Source organism: Tauraco erythrolophus, chromosome 9 (genome assembly GCF_009769465.1).
Source record: "Tauraco erythrolophus isolate bTauEry1 chromosome 9, bTauEry1.pri, whole genome shotgun sequence".
Classification (NCBI taxonomy): domain Eukaryota; kingdom Metazoa; phylum Chordata; class Aves; order Musophagiformes; family Musophagidae; genus Tauraco; species Tauraco erythrolophus.
The window spans coordinates 10,870,036-10,886,571 of record NC_141473.1 but is presented as its reverse complement, the minus strand read 5'-3'; the positions used below and the strand labels follow the sequence as shown (position 1 = coordinate 10,886,571).

The window sequence follows — 16,536 nt, the reverse complement described above, 5'->3', positions numbered from 1 at the left end:
CCCCATAGTAGTCTGCTGTATCAGTCCAAAAGGCAATGCAATGCTAACAAGGACATAGCATGGGGGAGGAGTACATGTAGCTTTCCTATGCCAATTCTCCTCGGCTGTGCCCTATTCTCACAGCTAGTGGCTGTTCCTCTCTGTGCTTAATGCTCTTGGTCAGATAACCCAACATGAAAGCAATCAGTAGATTTGTTGGTCAGGAAAGACCCACTCCTTGCTGTGAGGCATCCCTAGCTTTGACTAGTAAAACCAACTGCCTTCTGTTTCAGCAGTCTAAACCAAATTTGGTTTCTAGTCTAGGCTCAAAGACCTTGATGTTTTCTTGTAACTGTTCTGCCACTTATTGTGCTTAGAATAACCTGAGGCTATAAAGGGTTCTAAGACTCTAAAAGCGCATAGAACCATGCTGCTCATCTTTTCCATGCTTCCTTAAAGCAATGTGTCTTAAAAGTTACTGATGGCTTAACCTTTTCCCCCAGGTGAGACTGGGGAGACACAGGAACTGACGGGAAAAAGACATGTATGCCTAAACTGGTGGTGGGTTCTGATGACCAATGCAGTTGGGGACAGTAAATCTAGTGCCACTGAGCTCTACATAAACTTGAGGCTGAATGCTGTGATGATGCCTGCTGCAGTGCCTGGCAAGTACTGTGTTCATTCTAGCAACAAGTAAAACTTCCTTACGGAGATTCATTTGCATGTTGAAGCCCAGCCCTCTGTAGTGGGTCCTTCAACTAGCAGTGGTCAGATACCAATTGCACTGCTTCATTCAGCTTAAAGAAATCTTTCTTTGTGGAGTGAGTAGAGAATGCCTACTTTTCTGTGCCACATCTCAGAAAGCAGTAACTTTGTACAAGTCCCTTTCTAATATAGTAGAGATGCTTTCTCTTTTGGAAGAGGAAACACCTCAGCCTCTGAACTTGGTTTGCTCTTAATGGCAATTAAGCCTCTTCTCACAGTGGCAAACTACAGTGCTTTAGATTTTTCATGCCTGTGGCATCTGTGAGTAGCTCTTACAAAGACTGAATTGGATGGCACTATCTGAACAATAAACCAAACATAGCAATTCAAGTGTAAACTGGTCTGAAACTAGTCTCTTGTGTACTGCTTCTGCAATATTAACTGCTTCCACAACATAGATCTAAAGTAGAAACAGGAGTGCTTTAAGCATGCTTGCCCTGAAATGATGCAAAAATTATTTCAGAATATTGTTTGAGAACTAGAGAAAGCTACAGCAGGCTTCATGCACTGTTATACCTGGTGAACAAAGAATTGAGGTGAGGATGGCTATAGATGCAATGAAGTTCAGATCTCTGCAACTTTTTTCCGACACAAAGACTGGAGCTAAAACAACATCCAGTCTTCTCTACTTGCTTTAAAAAGCTCTCATCTAGTAGTAGCTGTCCATTATGAATTGATCATTTGGGCTGCAGCATAGATGTGTATATATGGTGAATAACAAGTGATATTATGACTAATAAAGATTCACATAAGGCAGATATTTAATACAAATGTGGATAATATAACTTCCTTTTACTTAGCAAATTGGAAACAACTCTCATATGTACTGCACGACGAAGCTGATTGCCTGATTTAGGCTCTCCAGATCATGTAAGATTTCTCTACCAAAATATATTGTGTTGAATGTATTTTCCTTCCACCTCTATGGAACAACCTCGGTGCCTGCAGCTTAATTACTGGTCAGTCTCTTTTGCTCCTTATCTAGAGAGAAAGTGTTCAGAGGGAAATATTGACTCAATTCATCATTTGAGGTTTTAATGAGGTCCTTATCTTGATTAATGCTCGAGACAGTTCTAGAATCTAGAATCTCTAATACTGTAGCTAGGAAACTCATTTGTAAAAACTAAACCTACAAATCCTAGCATTAGATGTTCTCTTTTCTCCTCCTGGTCACTACTTTGCATTTGAAAAACTATGCGGGACATGCTTAAACTCTAGCATGAGCTTGTATTTGCTCAACTCTTAAGAGATCTGGATTAAAATGAGAAGGCTCTTCGTTAAGACTACTGACAAGGAGAGAACTCTTTCATCACTGATTTCTTGTACTATTGGTAAGCACTTCAAAGTTACCAGGCATGAGAATACCAACAGCCTGTTGAGAATATGGTGATCTAACCCCTTCCTCATTAGGAACTGAGACACCTGGCACAGTCAGTGGCTTCACTCTGCAAAGGAGTCATCTCTGGATTGGAGGCTAAAACTAGGGCAGATGAGTAGAAAACAAAACTTTCACTGATTAGGTGAACAGGCTGCCTGAGATGTCCATTTACTATGGCCCGTATTGCTTGCTTTTACGACAGATTCTGTTACTGTTTTGGTGCAAAAACTGCCTAAACTAAAGTAGGCAGCTATTTCTTATTTTTTTAAGCAGGAGGGCAGTGTTCCACTTCAGTATGCAGTTATCCTTACTTTCCATACTAGAGCCTGAGCTAGGCTAGCGTGGCATTGCAAGTCTAGACTTGCTGTTAGATGATGGAAAATATGCAAAGCTCAAAATTTTAAATAAAAGAACAATTCTTCCCTCAGGGAAAAGAGATAGTTTAATAGAGCTAATCGTTGCATGACAAAGAGACTTGTTTTTTCACTTTCCCCAGAACTGACTTCTCTAGGGATGTGAAGCTAAAAGCAGATAAATTGAATTCTCTGATGCATCACTGCAGAATACAGAACAGCTATGTCAAATCTATACTTGCACCTTTCTTTGATAAACAAAGGTCTTTCTCGAGTCAAGAGCAGGGAGTGGGGAATGAAGAACAAAAAAAGAAGGTAGAATGGAAGGAAAACAATATCTACTAGTATTAAGAATCAGAGTTCCTTAGAGGTTGTTTGTCTTTAAAGTTCATGCTCTGATACAGTTGTTTTCAGCAATGGAAAGACAGCTTGTATTTTCTTGGCTGTAGAATCTCCAGATGCCTTTAGGAGGTATGCCGTTTTGTTTTGGCTGATTCTTTGTAGGCAAGCACTGCTGAGTGGAGTTGTTGTAGTAATAAACAGAAACACAAGGTACCTGTGCTACAAAAGGGAAGAGGTGAAACTGAAGTTAGAGTTACAAGATGAAAGCATTAAAAAAAAGCATATAGTCCATTTCGGATTGTACATGCATTTCTGAAGCAGAGCTCCAGGGCATGCTGTAGTTCACAGTGTAGAGTGATCTTGGTGTGCAAAATTCTGCTCAGATGAAAGTTGAAATTGAGTGGAAGATGCTCTTCAACAACTAAAAGATATCCAGTTCCCTACGAACAGACCACAGCTAACTATCAACTGTGGTCATCAGTGTTATTAATCTGTTCCTACTACACTGTTAATTGCTGCTAATATAGATAACAGCTTTTTAATCATTTACAAGTCAAGAACAAGAAGTCCTTAGCTGCCAGCTTCCTCATCTGGAAGACAAGATTATTTTTGTAATCTTTGTTTGGTTCTAGACTCCACAGGCACTGAATAGAAACTATCACAGTTGAGACTGAATATTCCATACAGTTTAGATGTTTTCATATTAATTTCTGTTCATATTCCCAAACAGCTCTTGCTAGCAGGGAAACTAGGAGCATGAGACCCTCCTATCTGTCTAATGACGCCTGCTTCTAGAAAATAAGCGCTTTCTTTTCCAGAGGGGAAAAGCACCTGCTTGCAAACTACTGAAACTGAACACTGACTCCCCATTACCACAGCTCAGAAACAGCCTCGGATTACAGCTCACCATCAGCAGTAACGCACAGCAGGCTGGAGGTAACAAAAACCTGGCTTTGTGCCAGAGAGAAAGAGTTTGAGTAAAAGCATCCAGGAGTAATGCTGGCTTGTCTGTATGTAGTTATTTCGATATACAGTTAATATTGCTTAAGAAATGTTCATCTGCCTGAGATTACTTCTGCAGGTGGAGGTAAACCAGACGTTAGGTTAAAACAGTAATTTGCAAAGACTCAACATGTGACATGAACTAGACTGGCTAACAGAACAAAACCACCTGCTGCATTCAGCATACATGTAGAACGCCTTCAGCTGGTACAGGATACTCCATTTTCAGGTCTTCCTTCTAATAATCTGTACTAGATGCTAAATAAAAATGCTTTAGGAAGGGTTATTAGCAACTTATTAGCAACTAGGCTCACAAAAATTTTCACGCTTGGCACTGCTTCTTTTCACTCTAAGATGGATCAAGAACCCTAGTCTCTTGGGTACATGCTCAGATTTCAGAAGGGGCAGATACAGCTGGCTGTATTTTTTGCCATTAAAAGCACAGAATATTGTTATAGCAAGAGCTGAAGTCTTTCTAACCTTGAAAAGCAACTTTTAACAGTGAAATCTTTACTTCCCAGTCAGTTCACATTCCCATGCCTATAAACAAGTTCTTGTAGGGCTAAGAAGAATTAGATCCACAAGTGAATATGAATGTATCATTTATTTGAGGTGGACAATTCACATCATTGAAAGTCACAGGTAACAAATCTTATCTTGAATTTGAATCAGATGTTTACTTTATAGTTTTCAGGGGCAGCTTCAGAGAAAGTAAAATACAAAAGATAAGCAGCACGCATCACAATCAGATGCAATTGAGGAGAAAAAAACTAAGATGTGAAACCTCAGAATGCAATTTAAACAGCAAAAAGAAAAAAAAACCTGACTCGGGATGAAAAAGACGCATCTTGAAGGCAATCCACTGAATGGCTTCTTCAATTATTTATTGTTAAAAAAAGTATGCAAACAATGGCACGGGCATATCCAACCCTTTCAGCTGCAAGAAGAAAACCTTGTCCTAACATATTCATTGCATAAGTCTAAAGTAATACACAGAAAAATTTCAAGTAAAGGATTATGCTCTGAAGTAAAAATTCCATTTAAAAAATGAGAAGGCTATCTGTTTTTCTTCTCTCCATCCACGGGTTGATCCGTTTCAGAGTCATATTGGCATTTTTCCACGCATTTCCTAGGGAACCAGCCTCGTTCTCTTATTCCACCTTAAGACATGAAAAGTTGCATTAACTTGGAACAAACGTGACCCACTATAGATGAAAAACACAGGACTGGAAGAGACATCAAGAGGTTACCTAGGTTATTTTCTTTTCCAAGGCAGGACACCTAAGTCATTCATAACATCATTGCCTGGGACGCATGGATTCTCTCCCACTGCCTAAAATGTTTTCAGAGATCCCCAAAGTTTTCCAGTGCTCTACCTTCCTCACTATTAGAAACTTTTTCCTAATACCCCATCTGACTCTTTCTGTCTATAATTCAAGTTTACAACTCCTCTTTCTACACACCAGGGACATAGGGAGCAGTTAACAACCTTCTCTACAACACGCTCTCATACAGCTGATGACTATTTGCACATACCCTGACTTTCTCCTGTCTCCTTTCTCTCTCCATATAAGCGACTCCAGTTTTTTCAGCTTTCCCTTTTAAGCCACATTTTCTAGTACTCTGATTATTCTTATTGTTTTCCTCTCAACCCTTTACAGCTGATTTTCCTCTTTCTTGAGATGCAGCAACCACTTTTACTTCTGGCAGTCTTTCAGCTGAGTCTCTGCCAATGCTGAGTAGGACAGAAGAATTACTTCATGCATCTGGTAAGCTATGTGCTTTTCTCTTTTTTTGCAAGTGTTGACTCATCTTAAGTCTATGATCGACTCTCTTTTTCCTCAGAACAATCACTACTTAATCATTAATTTTTCCATCTTGCTACAGTACAGCTTGTTATTCCTGCCTATTTACAGCATTTTGCTATACATTCCTAACAAGTCTCATCCTGTTTTTGAAGCCTAGTTCTCCAAAACACTGCTTATTTTGAATTCTAATCCAGCCTCTCAGTACACACCAAGTTCCCCACCCAGATCACATTTCACCTGATTAAAAAAAAAAAAAACAAAACACATTTGATATAGCACAGATATCTCCTGCTAATCTTCACAATAAGCAACACAATACAAACTATTACCATGCTCATTCAATGACTCATTTAGGTTTGATATTTGAAAGAGTTAATTGGACTGAGCTGCTGAAGCGCTTCTAGCCCATGAAGGTCTCAGACCTCCCATGAAAAGCATGGATGCCTTCAGTGTAGTGGCTGTTGGCTGCCTCTCTTTTGCCAACAGGAATGAGCATGCAAAATTGTTTGGAAGAGACAACAGAATCCAACACACCCTCTGGCAGATAAAGTTTTAGCTCAATCCTAAGGCGTGCTAAAGTAAAAAATGCAAAAATGTCACTGCAGCGGCTGTAAGATGTTGTCTCTCTGCAGACCAGTAGGACCCTTTAATATCTTTGATAGCTGTAGTTGTTAGTTTCATAAATGCATATCAAAATCCTTGAAATTGACCTCAAACCAAAGACGTAAGTCTCCTCACTTTTAAGATGCGCAAAGAGTAATCCCAGGTCTTATACGTATACGCAGCGTTTAAGCAGGAAATCTGAATGTGTTTAAGAAAGACCACTATTTAATTATATTAAAAAAAAATCCTCATTAACTTCTTTGTATTCTAAGAAAAAGTTAAGACCTTTAGACCCTGAAGAAGTGCACCCTTTCCCACTCAACCTTCAACAAACTACTAGATAAGTGTTCTTTCAGTCTGACAGATTGATTTAATGTTTGTCAAAGCTGGCAAGTATACCAGCCGCAAAGAGTCAAAACTGTGAATGTGGTTTTAGAGGGGAGAGAAGCTAACGCCAGTAGGGCCACACATTATATGTTTTGAGAACAGAACATGTAACGTTCTCCACACTTCTAGACAGCTATAAAACTGATTTGTAATTTTCAACAGAAAAAGTGAAAATAACTGCTTCATACCATCAGCAGCTGAGTCGAGAATCTTCTCACCATACATCCAGTGTCTGGGGAAGAAAGTGTAATATGTAATTAGATACCAGAACTCATCTCAATATTTCTTTTAATCAAACATAAAGGTGTGGAGCCACTAACTTTAAGCCTCTTGTGGCTAAAATCAGATCCCCTTTACTCAGTGCAATTCTAGGTTCTTCAGTGCATGGTGTTGTGAAGAATGTTTTAACACCTTTAGTCACAGGACAGCAGACACCACTGTAATCTTCTAAGGCTCGATACCGCACCTACAAATTTGAACAGAACATGGCAATATTATTGTAAGAAGTTATGGCCTTGCTGACAGTTTCATACTAAAAAAGAAAAATCGATTCAAGCACACTGTTAGACTTGAGCATAATGACAATGGCTGTCAAAGGGACTCTAAATTAACTGCTTAACAATGAAGTACAGTCATCTTTATTACACCTTTCTTACCATCTGGAAATTAAGGAGCAAAGGTAAAGAAAGCTAAATGCTAAGTTTAATTAAGCAGAGCTTGCAGCACACTGTGTACAAACACAAAGCCTTTATTTAAATGCTAGGTTAAAAAAAAAAAAAATCAAGAAAAGAAATAGTCTCAGCAATTACTTAAATTTATTTATACTGATATTTCAAAGTTAATTCAGATCAAACTTCACAAATACTTACACTTCTTACTCGCTTGTCTGCTTTCTGTTTCAGTTGCTCTATCTATAAACGATTATAAATAGAAATTTAAGCAGTGTTTAGTTTAAGAGGCCTTATGTATTCAACACAAAGTGAATTCAGGTATCAAAATGATTCAACAAACGCAGGAAATATCATTAGCATTTAAAATCACTCACAAAAGCATAACTTTTTAGTCTATCAAAAACAGGAGAACATTTGACACAACTCCTGTTTCTCAAGTATATGTATTACTAGACAGTCTATTTCAGTTATTTAAAAAGCTGGCATATTACTGCAAAGGAAAGCAGACAATTGGATAGCGAGGAGGATTAACTCTAAGATATCACCAAAGACCAGTTACCGTTAAACTGTATTGATGACAGCCATCTCTTACTGGCCAATCCAGGCCGTCTCCCTCAGGAATCCCAGACCACGTAAACACTTGCTTGAAGTTCTTCCATTTACTCCCCATGTCATAGGGAAAAACAAAGGTCTCACCCGTTTGGTAGTACTGGATTCTGTCTTTGGCCTGGAGAACAATTAAAAAAAATACAGTATATGAAAACCATACCCTACGAACTGCAAATATTAAGGCGGCCAGATCATAAGCCCTGCATGAGACCATGAGATGTAAAGGCAAACGTTTTGAGGCAAGAGCAGTGCATCCCGCTACGCCAGCCCCGGCTTTTCAAAATACTTACAACCACCATGGCACTCGGCAGCGCCCGGTTCGGCTCTGACCCCGTTCCTGTTTAACGGAGCGAGCTGGTTAACACCGGAGAGCCCACCCCACGCTTTCTTAGTTTTATTTTATGCCTTTTTCCGAAGACTGACGTCACGCACACAGCCTCGCCGGCTCAGCATTCCCCGACCGACCACCACGAGCGCAACCCAACGCCGGCGGCGCGCGGGGGCGCCTCGTGCCCGCGGTAACGGCGCCATCTCGCGGCGCGGCCGCGGAACAGCCGGTTCTTCTCGCGGCAATAACGAACGTCTTCATGGAGCGCTCAGGCATTGCCTGTGGTTCGCAGCAAAAAAAAATTTAACAGATTATTCTAAATTCCACTATATAGTTGAAACGGGGTTTTCTTTCCTTTACGTTCCTATTACTCAAGGGTCTACCGCGTTCAGCTCTGGAGTCCCCAACACAAGAAGGACACGGAGCTGCTGGAACGAGGCCAGAGGAGGGCCACCGAGATGATCCGAGGGCTGGAGCACCTCTGCTATGAAGACGGGCTGAGAGAGTTGGGGCTGTTCAGCCTGGAGAAGAGAAGGCTCCAGGGTGATCCTATTGCAGCCTTCCAGTACCTAAAGGGGGCCTACAGGAAAGCTGGAGAGGGACTTTTTACAAGGGTGTGTAGTGATAGGACAAGGGGCAACTGAAGGAGGGCAGATTTAGATTAGATATAAGGAAGAAATTTTTCACTCTGAGGGTGGTGAGGTACTGGAACAGGTTGCCCAGAGAAGTAGTGGATGGCCCATCCCTGGAAGTGTTCAAGGCCAGGTTGGATGAGGCTTTGGGCAACCTGGTGTAGTGGAGGGTTTCTCTGCCCATGGCAGGGGGGTTGGAACTAGATGATCTTTGAGGTCCCTTCCAACCCAACCCATTTTATGATTCTAATAGGACCAGGATCCAGCTAAGCTAGATTCCATGCAAAGAGAAGGCATCACAGTTCTTAGGAACTTATTCACTGTCAAGATCCTGACGCAAATTTTGACACAGAATAAGCGACAACAAGATAATAGTGAAATGCTTGTGTACTTAGACAAAGTAACTTGGTAGCACCGGACCAGTTTGTAAACATTGAGTCAGTTTTGCTTCCTCTAAACCTTAGCTTCTGCTGCTTGGCTATACATCTTCCAAAAAAATCTTGTGAAAACCTTTAAAAGGATCTGGTAATCAAAGAGAAGTTTAAAAGAAGAGAAGACTAGGTATCTCATTATTTTCTAGTAATTCTTCAAAATCAAGGAAAATCCTCCCAAGTTTGATCAGAGAGATAGGAAACAAGGAAAATCATGAGCCAAAACATGTCACCTAGAATGGTTAGGGGAGGTGGACAATTAAAGACCCAGGCAAGCATAAGAAGCAAAGACAAGTTTCAGAGTAAAACATCCGTATGTTCCAAACAGATAAGCAAAGTCTCCTAAAAGCAAATATTTTTCTACGTTCACACCAATTCCCCTAAACAAAAAAGAAAAGCAAAATCTCTGCAGTTATCTGATTTCACATCTATCGCAGTGACTTTCAGAGACAGTAAGGGAAAAGCTGGCTGTAGGTGTTAAGTCAGCGGTGAACTGAAATGACACCTTTGGTTTAAATTCAGAGATGTGAAACAAAAAATGGAGAATAAACAAAAACAAATAATAAACAAAATAATAAACAAAACATGGAGAATAAACTTTGTAACAATACAGTACGAGAATAGTGTAATAAAAGCTTACCTTTTCTTCAATCCAGGACTCGATTGAAGTTTTATTTGTCAAAATGACTTTCATCTAAAATAAAAGTGTTACGTGAAATTAGCATTGATTTTCTGCAGAAATACATCAGCTAGGCGAAGAAAACTTGATTTAACAAACCAAATTTGCTTTAAACAACAGAGCAACTCTCACAGGTTTAACTGAAACATACGAAACATTCAAAATGAAGATTTAGCATAGATACATGCTAATGTTATCCTCTAGAACTATACACTTAGACAGTATCACATAGTATTTCAGTTTATGCCTAAAATGTGCATTTTTGTTTCCTTCCAAAGATCTCAAACATTTGAAGTAATATATCAGGCATATTTATACCAGTTTTCAGGGACAGGGGCATGTACTCTTGAAATACCAAGTATTTTGCCTTTTCCAGAGAGTTTATAAAGCCCATCTCATATTTTCTTAGTTCATTAACATTTTCATCTCTAACTTCTCTCATAAGGAAAAATAAAATAATTGCAGTAACAACAGAGGAACTGGGAGAAAGCAACATACAACCCTGGAAAAGTTACACCGCAACATAAGCTCTAGACAACTGCTCTCATCTCCATTCTGAAATCTGTGTCTGCTCCACAACCAGGCAAAACTTACAGATTTTAATTTCTTTGTAATAGAAGCCACAAACTTACCTGGATAATAAACAGCATGCCAACGGCAATAGTTGTTCCTAATGCCAGTCCTAAGGCAAATAAAGATGCAGCAAATGCAGACAGTCCAAAGGGAATAATGGGTCGAGGGTCTCTTTTGGCTGCACTCATATCAATCTTTACAGAACTCCACCCAAAAGATATCTGCAAAGAGAAAATAGCATCATTCAGCTCTAGAACATTCCAACTGCTGAAACAAAACAGATCATCCAAAAGAAATCTGGCTTTGAAGGTAGGTGCCCAAGTTCTGATAGGTTTATAATGCAAGTGGAATAATTAAAAAAAAAAATGCATTCAAAAGGTTTTTCTCTTCAGAAATACATTCTTTGCTAGATGTAGGCCAAAATCACCATCTTGCGAGCTCCACGTTAGGCCTAAAAATCTGCCCAAAAATCTGAACTATGGTACATTAACAAAAACGCATTCACCAGTTTCAGATGGAAATTGTTGGCATATCACAGCATCCATTTTCAATGGAAGCGCTACAGGTGTGGTGGTTTTAGGCTGATCCAGCAACTAAAACTCACACAGTCTCTCCTTCTCCAGTAGAGAGAAGAGAAAAAAAAAAAACCAAAGGGACTGAGGGTTGAGACAAGAACAGAGGGAGCACCCACCAACCATGGTCCTGGGCAAAACAGACAGGGCTTTCTCAAAGCAAAAGAGTTCAACCTAACCCACGACAACAGGTTTTTCCTCTGAAAGCTTTAGCAGACAGCAGTTCTCAACATTACTGCTCTGCAGATACAACACACAGCCTTCATCTGTTACACTCAGTTCATGTTTTCCAGCTCTTCATCGCAGCCACAAAAGCCAAAAATCAAAGCTTATCATCTTAACCATGGATCTGAGATAAGGGATACATTCCAGAACAAGCTTTTCTCATTATTGCTGCAGTCAAATTTCCCCATTTAAAGACAAATTCAACATAATTTATTTTTGGTTCCAAAAATAATGTACTTTTTTCCCCCCCTTGAAGAGAGATACAATTCTAAAAAGGTAGCAAGCAAATGAAAATAAATAGCACCTAACTTGTGCGTCGGGAATAAATAACAGCTAGCTTCTGTGCCAGCCAAAACACAGCCTGTCTCCTCTCTACAGAAAGTACTACTCAGAAGCTACCTTCAGTCAATGGAAAGCTCTAGGAAACTCCTAGTGATTATAACAAGTAAGAGGGGGAGGAAGGAGAGAAAATAAAAACAACTTTCTCTGAATCCTCCTCTAATTAATGAACATACTTCTCACAGGCGGAGAGCAGAACTGAGTGTACATGTTGAAAGAACAAGAAGGAATTCCACATGCTGCTTCTCAAGAAACCAAATCATCTCACACTTCCAGAAATAAAATACCCATCTGACTTAAACAATATTTTAAGCATTTAATTATGTTTCCTTACTCTGTTGTAAAGCTGAGTGTACATAGTCATAACAAATATGAAAGAAGCGTGAATGCATCCCAGTGGAGCTAAGAGGAGAAACAGAGTGAAAGATGCATGATTCTGGTATCCACAACAGTTGTTGATCCAAGGACAATGGTGATCCATCTTCATTACACATCTGTGAAGAGTAAGTATTGATTAACATAGAGGACACTACATTGTTTTTCCAAAAAGCTCAAAGGAAAGGAAAACTAACTTTCTAGCACTTGACCTCCATTCCTTCATTTAAATCCACCAATTTCCAACAGATCAACACAACAGTGACTATTTTTGTTGCTATTTAGAATGATATTTCATGTTGTAGCGTGAAAGAAAGCAAACCAAAAAGTTCTCCCAGGTCCTACTCTCCCTAATTATCCCCCCTCTTTACTCAAACTTGCTAGTTGCTAATAAATACCATATTCCGGAGACAGAAGCCTAGAATGGGAAGTTTAAGAACTATAAGCACAATAATTAAGCACTAATATTATTGCCCATTTTTTTAAATAAGCACACCAGGAAAATAAAGGAAACATCAAATCCCCTGTGAGCTACTTGCAAAAGAAACATAAAACTACATAGACAGAAGTGTGTTAATGTCTCTTTCTTTTCAGTAGCAGACCCTTTGAAAGCTTCACTAATTGCTGTGTAGTGATCTTATACTACTGTAAATTGTTTTCAAAATCTGTTTAACAAACATAAACACCCTAGACACACTCTTGTATTCAGTATAAAGCTGGTTATTTTGGTTTAGCTTACAGGTGCAGAAAAAATATCTGATAAAAGATTTGTCCACATCCCAAATTGCATTGATTCAACTTAGCAGCTGTAAAAGTCACTAATTATAACGTTGCAATTCACCTGCACCAAACCTGTGTTACTTTTTTGATGATTCCAAGTAGCTTAGAACAATATCCCTGATGTTTCAGATCAAATACATTCAGAAAAATAAACAGAAAAAAAAAAACCACAAATTAAACCTGAGTGATAAACAATGGATTGAAATACACAAATATCCAGCTCCTCTGAAAATACACTGTTTTGGAACTACTGATCTCATTATCTTCTAAGCTAGTGCGTTGGCAATAGGAAGTTCAGTTTCTCCCTTTTAAAGAGTTTGTTATTCTTCATTAGCATATGCTTGAATGCCACTGCACAAGTTCTTGAACATGTAGTCATAATTATAAGCACAAGTGTTTCTGAACAAGTTCCTAGATGTTAGCTAGAAACCTCACCCCACTCAGGTGGGCCACAAGAAGCGACTCCATTCGTGCACTGAAACTTGCCCTAGCACAGAAGGCCTTCAGTGGTGGTTAAAGTTACCCACTTCATTGCAAGAGGCTAGAAATACATGTGGCATGAGTTACTTTGGCTAGAGTGGAGGGGGCAGAAAATTCTTAAAGTGTATCAGCAAAATGATTTGGAGAATGTGCTGCAATTTCTTCAGTTTTATTTGACAAAAAATAAATTATTTAAAGAACTTGCTTTTGCGAAGACCATCAGAGAAAACAGCAGCAGATCCTGGTAAGTCACTCCAGGAAAAGAGACTAATTTTAAACCTCAGGATGATGCAGCCAAATTACAGCACTGCTCTAGAGTTTCAGTCTCTACTTTCCGGAAGCGCACTGACTGTGCACCTTGTGTTTACACAAATAACAAATGAATGCATATCTTACAACATCATCTTACCACACTCTCTAATAGTCCTTCAGAGGAGGACCTGCCCAGTAAAACCAAGACAAATGCAACTACAGCCTGGACTGCAGACAGCTGAAGTGGCTTGCTCTTTTCAAGCTGCACTAAATTTCAGCGCGGCTGTTTATTATAAAGGCATCCCTTACCTCAGAACAAGTATGCTGGAAGACTAACACATAACTAGCCACAAACTTTTTAAGTTCATCCAGAAGGCTTATCAGTTAAGTGAACTTACAAGTTCACTTAACATGCAGACTCTCCTCAAAAAAAATCAAATCTTTAGTGAAAAGTAAAGAACAGCCCCTAATCAACAAATAACTCCCATTTGGAAAAATGACAGAATAGGTTTTTCTACTCCCTGAGCAGGTGAATGTTTGGACTCAGAACTTATAAAGGACCCAAAGATTGTTAAGTATTTACACAGGCTCACTTCTCTGAAACAGTACTGCAATGTTTTGTTAATATTGCCAAGAAGTTCTGAAGAGGAACTGATTTCAAGCTAAAAATAAAACGTTAAAGACATATTTATATATTAAACTAAAACACAGTAAAACCATACAGAAATCATACAGTGAGAAAGCAAAAATATTTGAAATGGGTACAGTATGGTGTTCATATGGAAGTCTTTTAAAAATGCACAATACAAGACTTGGAAAAACAAATTATATTAATAGCTCGTGTCATTAGAGTACAAGGTGCTTTAATATGGATTTAAACCAATTTTAAAGACAGACAGTACCTGTTACACTTTCGACAGTGGTGTGAACGTGGTGCCTTGTAAGACTGACACACTTTACAGTATTGGAGATACATGCAATCCTGAGATTTTTCCTTTAAACAGAAGAATAGGCGTGTTATACATATACATAATTCTACCAGCAATACATATCTTGGCATTTCCCTAACCTAAGCATCTTCGCTTTCTTCTGACAGGGTGTGTTTCATAACCCAACCCTATTTAATAGTAGGTGGAGAGGAGAGAAAAACATAAAATGAAATAATCTCTTGGCTATCAACACAAACCATCTTCCACTGTTGAAAGTGATGGTTGCTAAAAGAAATAAACAGTTCTTACATCAGAAAAGCAACTGTACAAGCAGGGTTTCATAGTGAAGTTCTGAAAGTAAAAAGCAGCATGAAGTCTTTATAATTAAAAAAAAAAAAGCTTGTGCATCTTCTCTTTCTATTTTATGCCATGAGCATAAAATCTAGCAATCTAGGCTTACTACTAAGATACAGTACTGGCGCGCATTAGTCTTCAATTAGCTTGTTTGCCACTCTCTCTGTCTTACGTACACTAACTACAGTAAGACGAGAGACAGACAGACTTGTAGATAGCAAGTAGTGACGCTGGCCAAAATCTTCTGTTCACGAAGTGGAATACCCAGTTGTCCTGCTAGGATTACATCAGGATCCTCTCCTCACTGGACTGTGTCCTGAGAAACATTCCCCAAGTAGAAATGTGATTGTTACTAATCTTCATATCATGCCCCTGGAACATAAACCCTGGCCAGCTGTCTTGAGATACTGAACCTGTATCGTTCTGGTCCTTGACTACTACTCTTCCAAGAGATTACTGAAGAAAAGGAAATGCAAGATTCTACCTTGCCTTATGATATTGTATTAAATTTAAAATACACACGTCATTTTCTGGCTCATATTAAAAAAAAAACCAACTAAATTTGCTAAATGAAGTTCTTTTAATCCTTATTACTAGCAGAAAAGTCATCAATACAACAGTGCCTGCATGAGCCTGCGGATAACCTTGAAGTTCCCATTCCCGGTTAACAGGACTTATTTCCTGTTGTTTTGCTTTGAGAAGCACCTACAAAACATAAGGAATACTGCCAATAAAGAAGCATTACCGTTCAGCCCCAGATCCCTGTAACTGACAGAACAAGGAACGGATGGAGTAAGCTGGAGCATACTTGAAACGCTGGAAGCAGCAGCGGAGCTGAAGAGAGGCAGAAAGTGGAGATGTCGAAACAAGATAAGGAGAAAGAGTGGCCTGAGGGGCTGGCTGCATTCTTCGGGGAGAACGGGGAACCGGCGGCATCAAAAGACACTCCATCTCTACTGTCTTTCTGATGTGGGCACACGCTCCTCGCGGAGAGGCCGGCCCCGGCCCGGGCCCCCCGCACGGCACTGCCGCCCCGCCGCCCGCGCCCCGCCGAGCCCGGCCCGGGCAGGAGGCGATCGAGAGCCAGCGCTTACCGGCGTCCACCCCAGAGGGACGTACCCCGGGCCGACAAACATGGCGCTGAAGTAGTTGTAGAGGATCATGACGGTCCAGTTGAGGAGCATGAGGAAGTTGACGCTTCCCCCGGCGGTGTCCAGGGGCCAGTACCACAGCGCGGCGTCCGCCATGGCGGTGGCGGAGCACACGGCCACGACGGCCAGGGCCACCAGCGGCCCCCAGTGGCACAGCCGCCGCGCCTGCCGCAGCCCCCCCGGCCCGCCCATGGCCGCTACCGCCGCCTGCCCGTCGCCGCGCCGCCGCCGCCGCGCATGGCTCCCGCCACGCTCAGCCTCCCGCCGTCCCGGCGGCTGCCGAGGGAGAAGCAGCGCCGCGAGGAACGGGAAGGGGAAAGGGAAGGGGAAGGGGAGGCGCCGGGGCCCACTGGCCCTCGGCCCCGCCCCGCCGGCCCGGGGAGGCGGGAGGAACACAACGCGCGCTCGCCGCCGCCTCCGGGTCAGCCGCCACCTCCCGGCGGTCCGCTGACAATATGATCCCGCCGGGAAACAGCGTCCCACAGCCTTTGGAGGACGGGGTTACGAGGCGGGGCGCTGCTGGATGCGGGGCTGCAAGG

General features: G+C 40.9%; 1 protein-coding gene across 2 annotated transcripts; it reads right to left on the bottom strand.

The window, feature by feature from the left end:
- Positions 1–4,426: 4,426 nt before the first annotated feature.
- On the bottom strand, positions 4,427–16,189 carry ZDHHC6 (zDHHC palmitoyltransferase 6). 2 transcript variants are annotated; one of them, XM_086616615.1, is made up of 10 exons: positions 15,941–16,189; positions 14,466–14,557; positions 12,011–12,170; positions 10,600–10,761; positions 9,929–9,982; positions 7,848–8,015; positions 7,487–7,528; positions 6,938–7,083; positions 6,806–6,849; positions 4,427–4,979 (listed from the first exon to the last, which is right to left on the bottom strand). In XM_086616615.1, the coding sequence occupies exons 1-10, from the start codon at positions 16,187–16,189 to the stop codon at positions 4,876–4,878; spliced, it is 1,221 nt and encodes a 406-aa protein (XP_086472741.1). In that variant the 3' UTR covers positions 4,427–4,875. The 2 variants fall into 2 exon arrangements, with proteins under 2 accessions (XP_086472741.1, XP_086472742.1); XM_086616616.1 differs by lacking the exon at positions 7,487–7,528 and having other exon boundaries at positions 15,941–16,131.
- Positions 16,190–16,536: the final 347 nt, after the last annotated feature.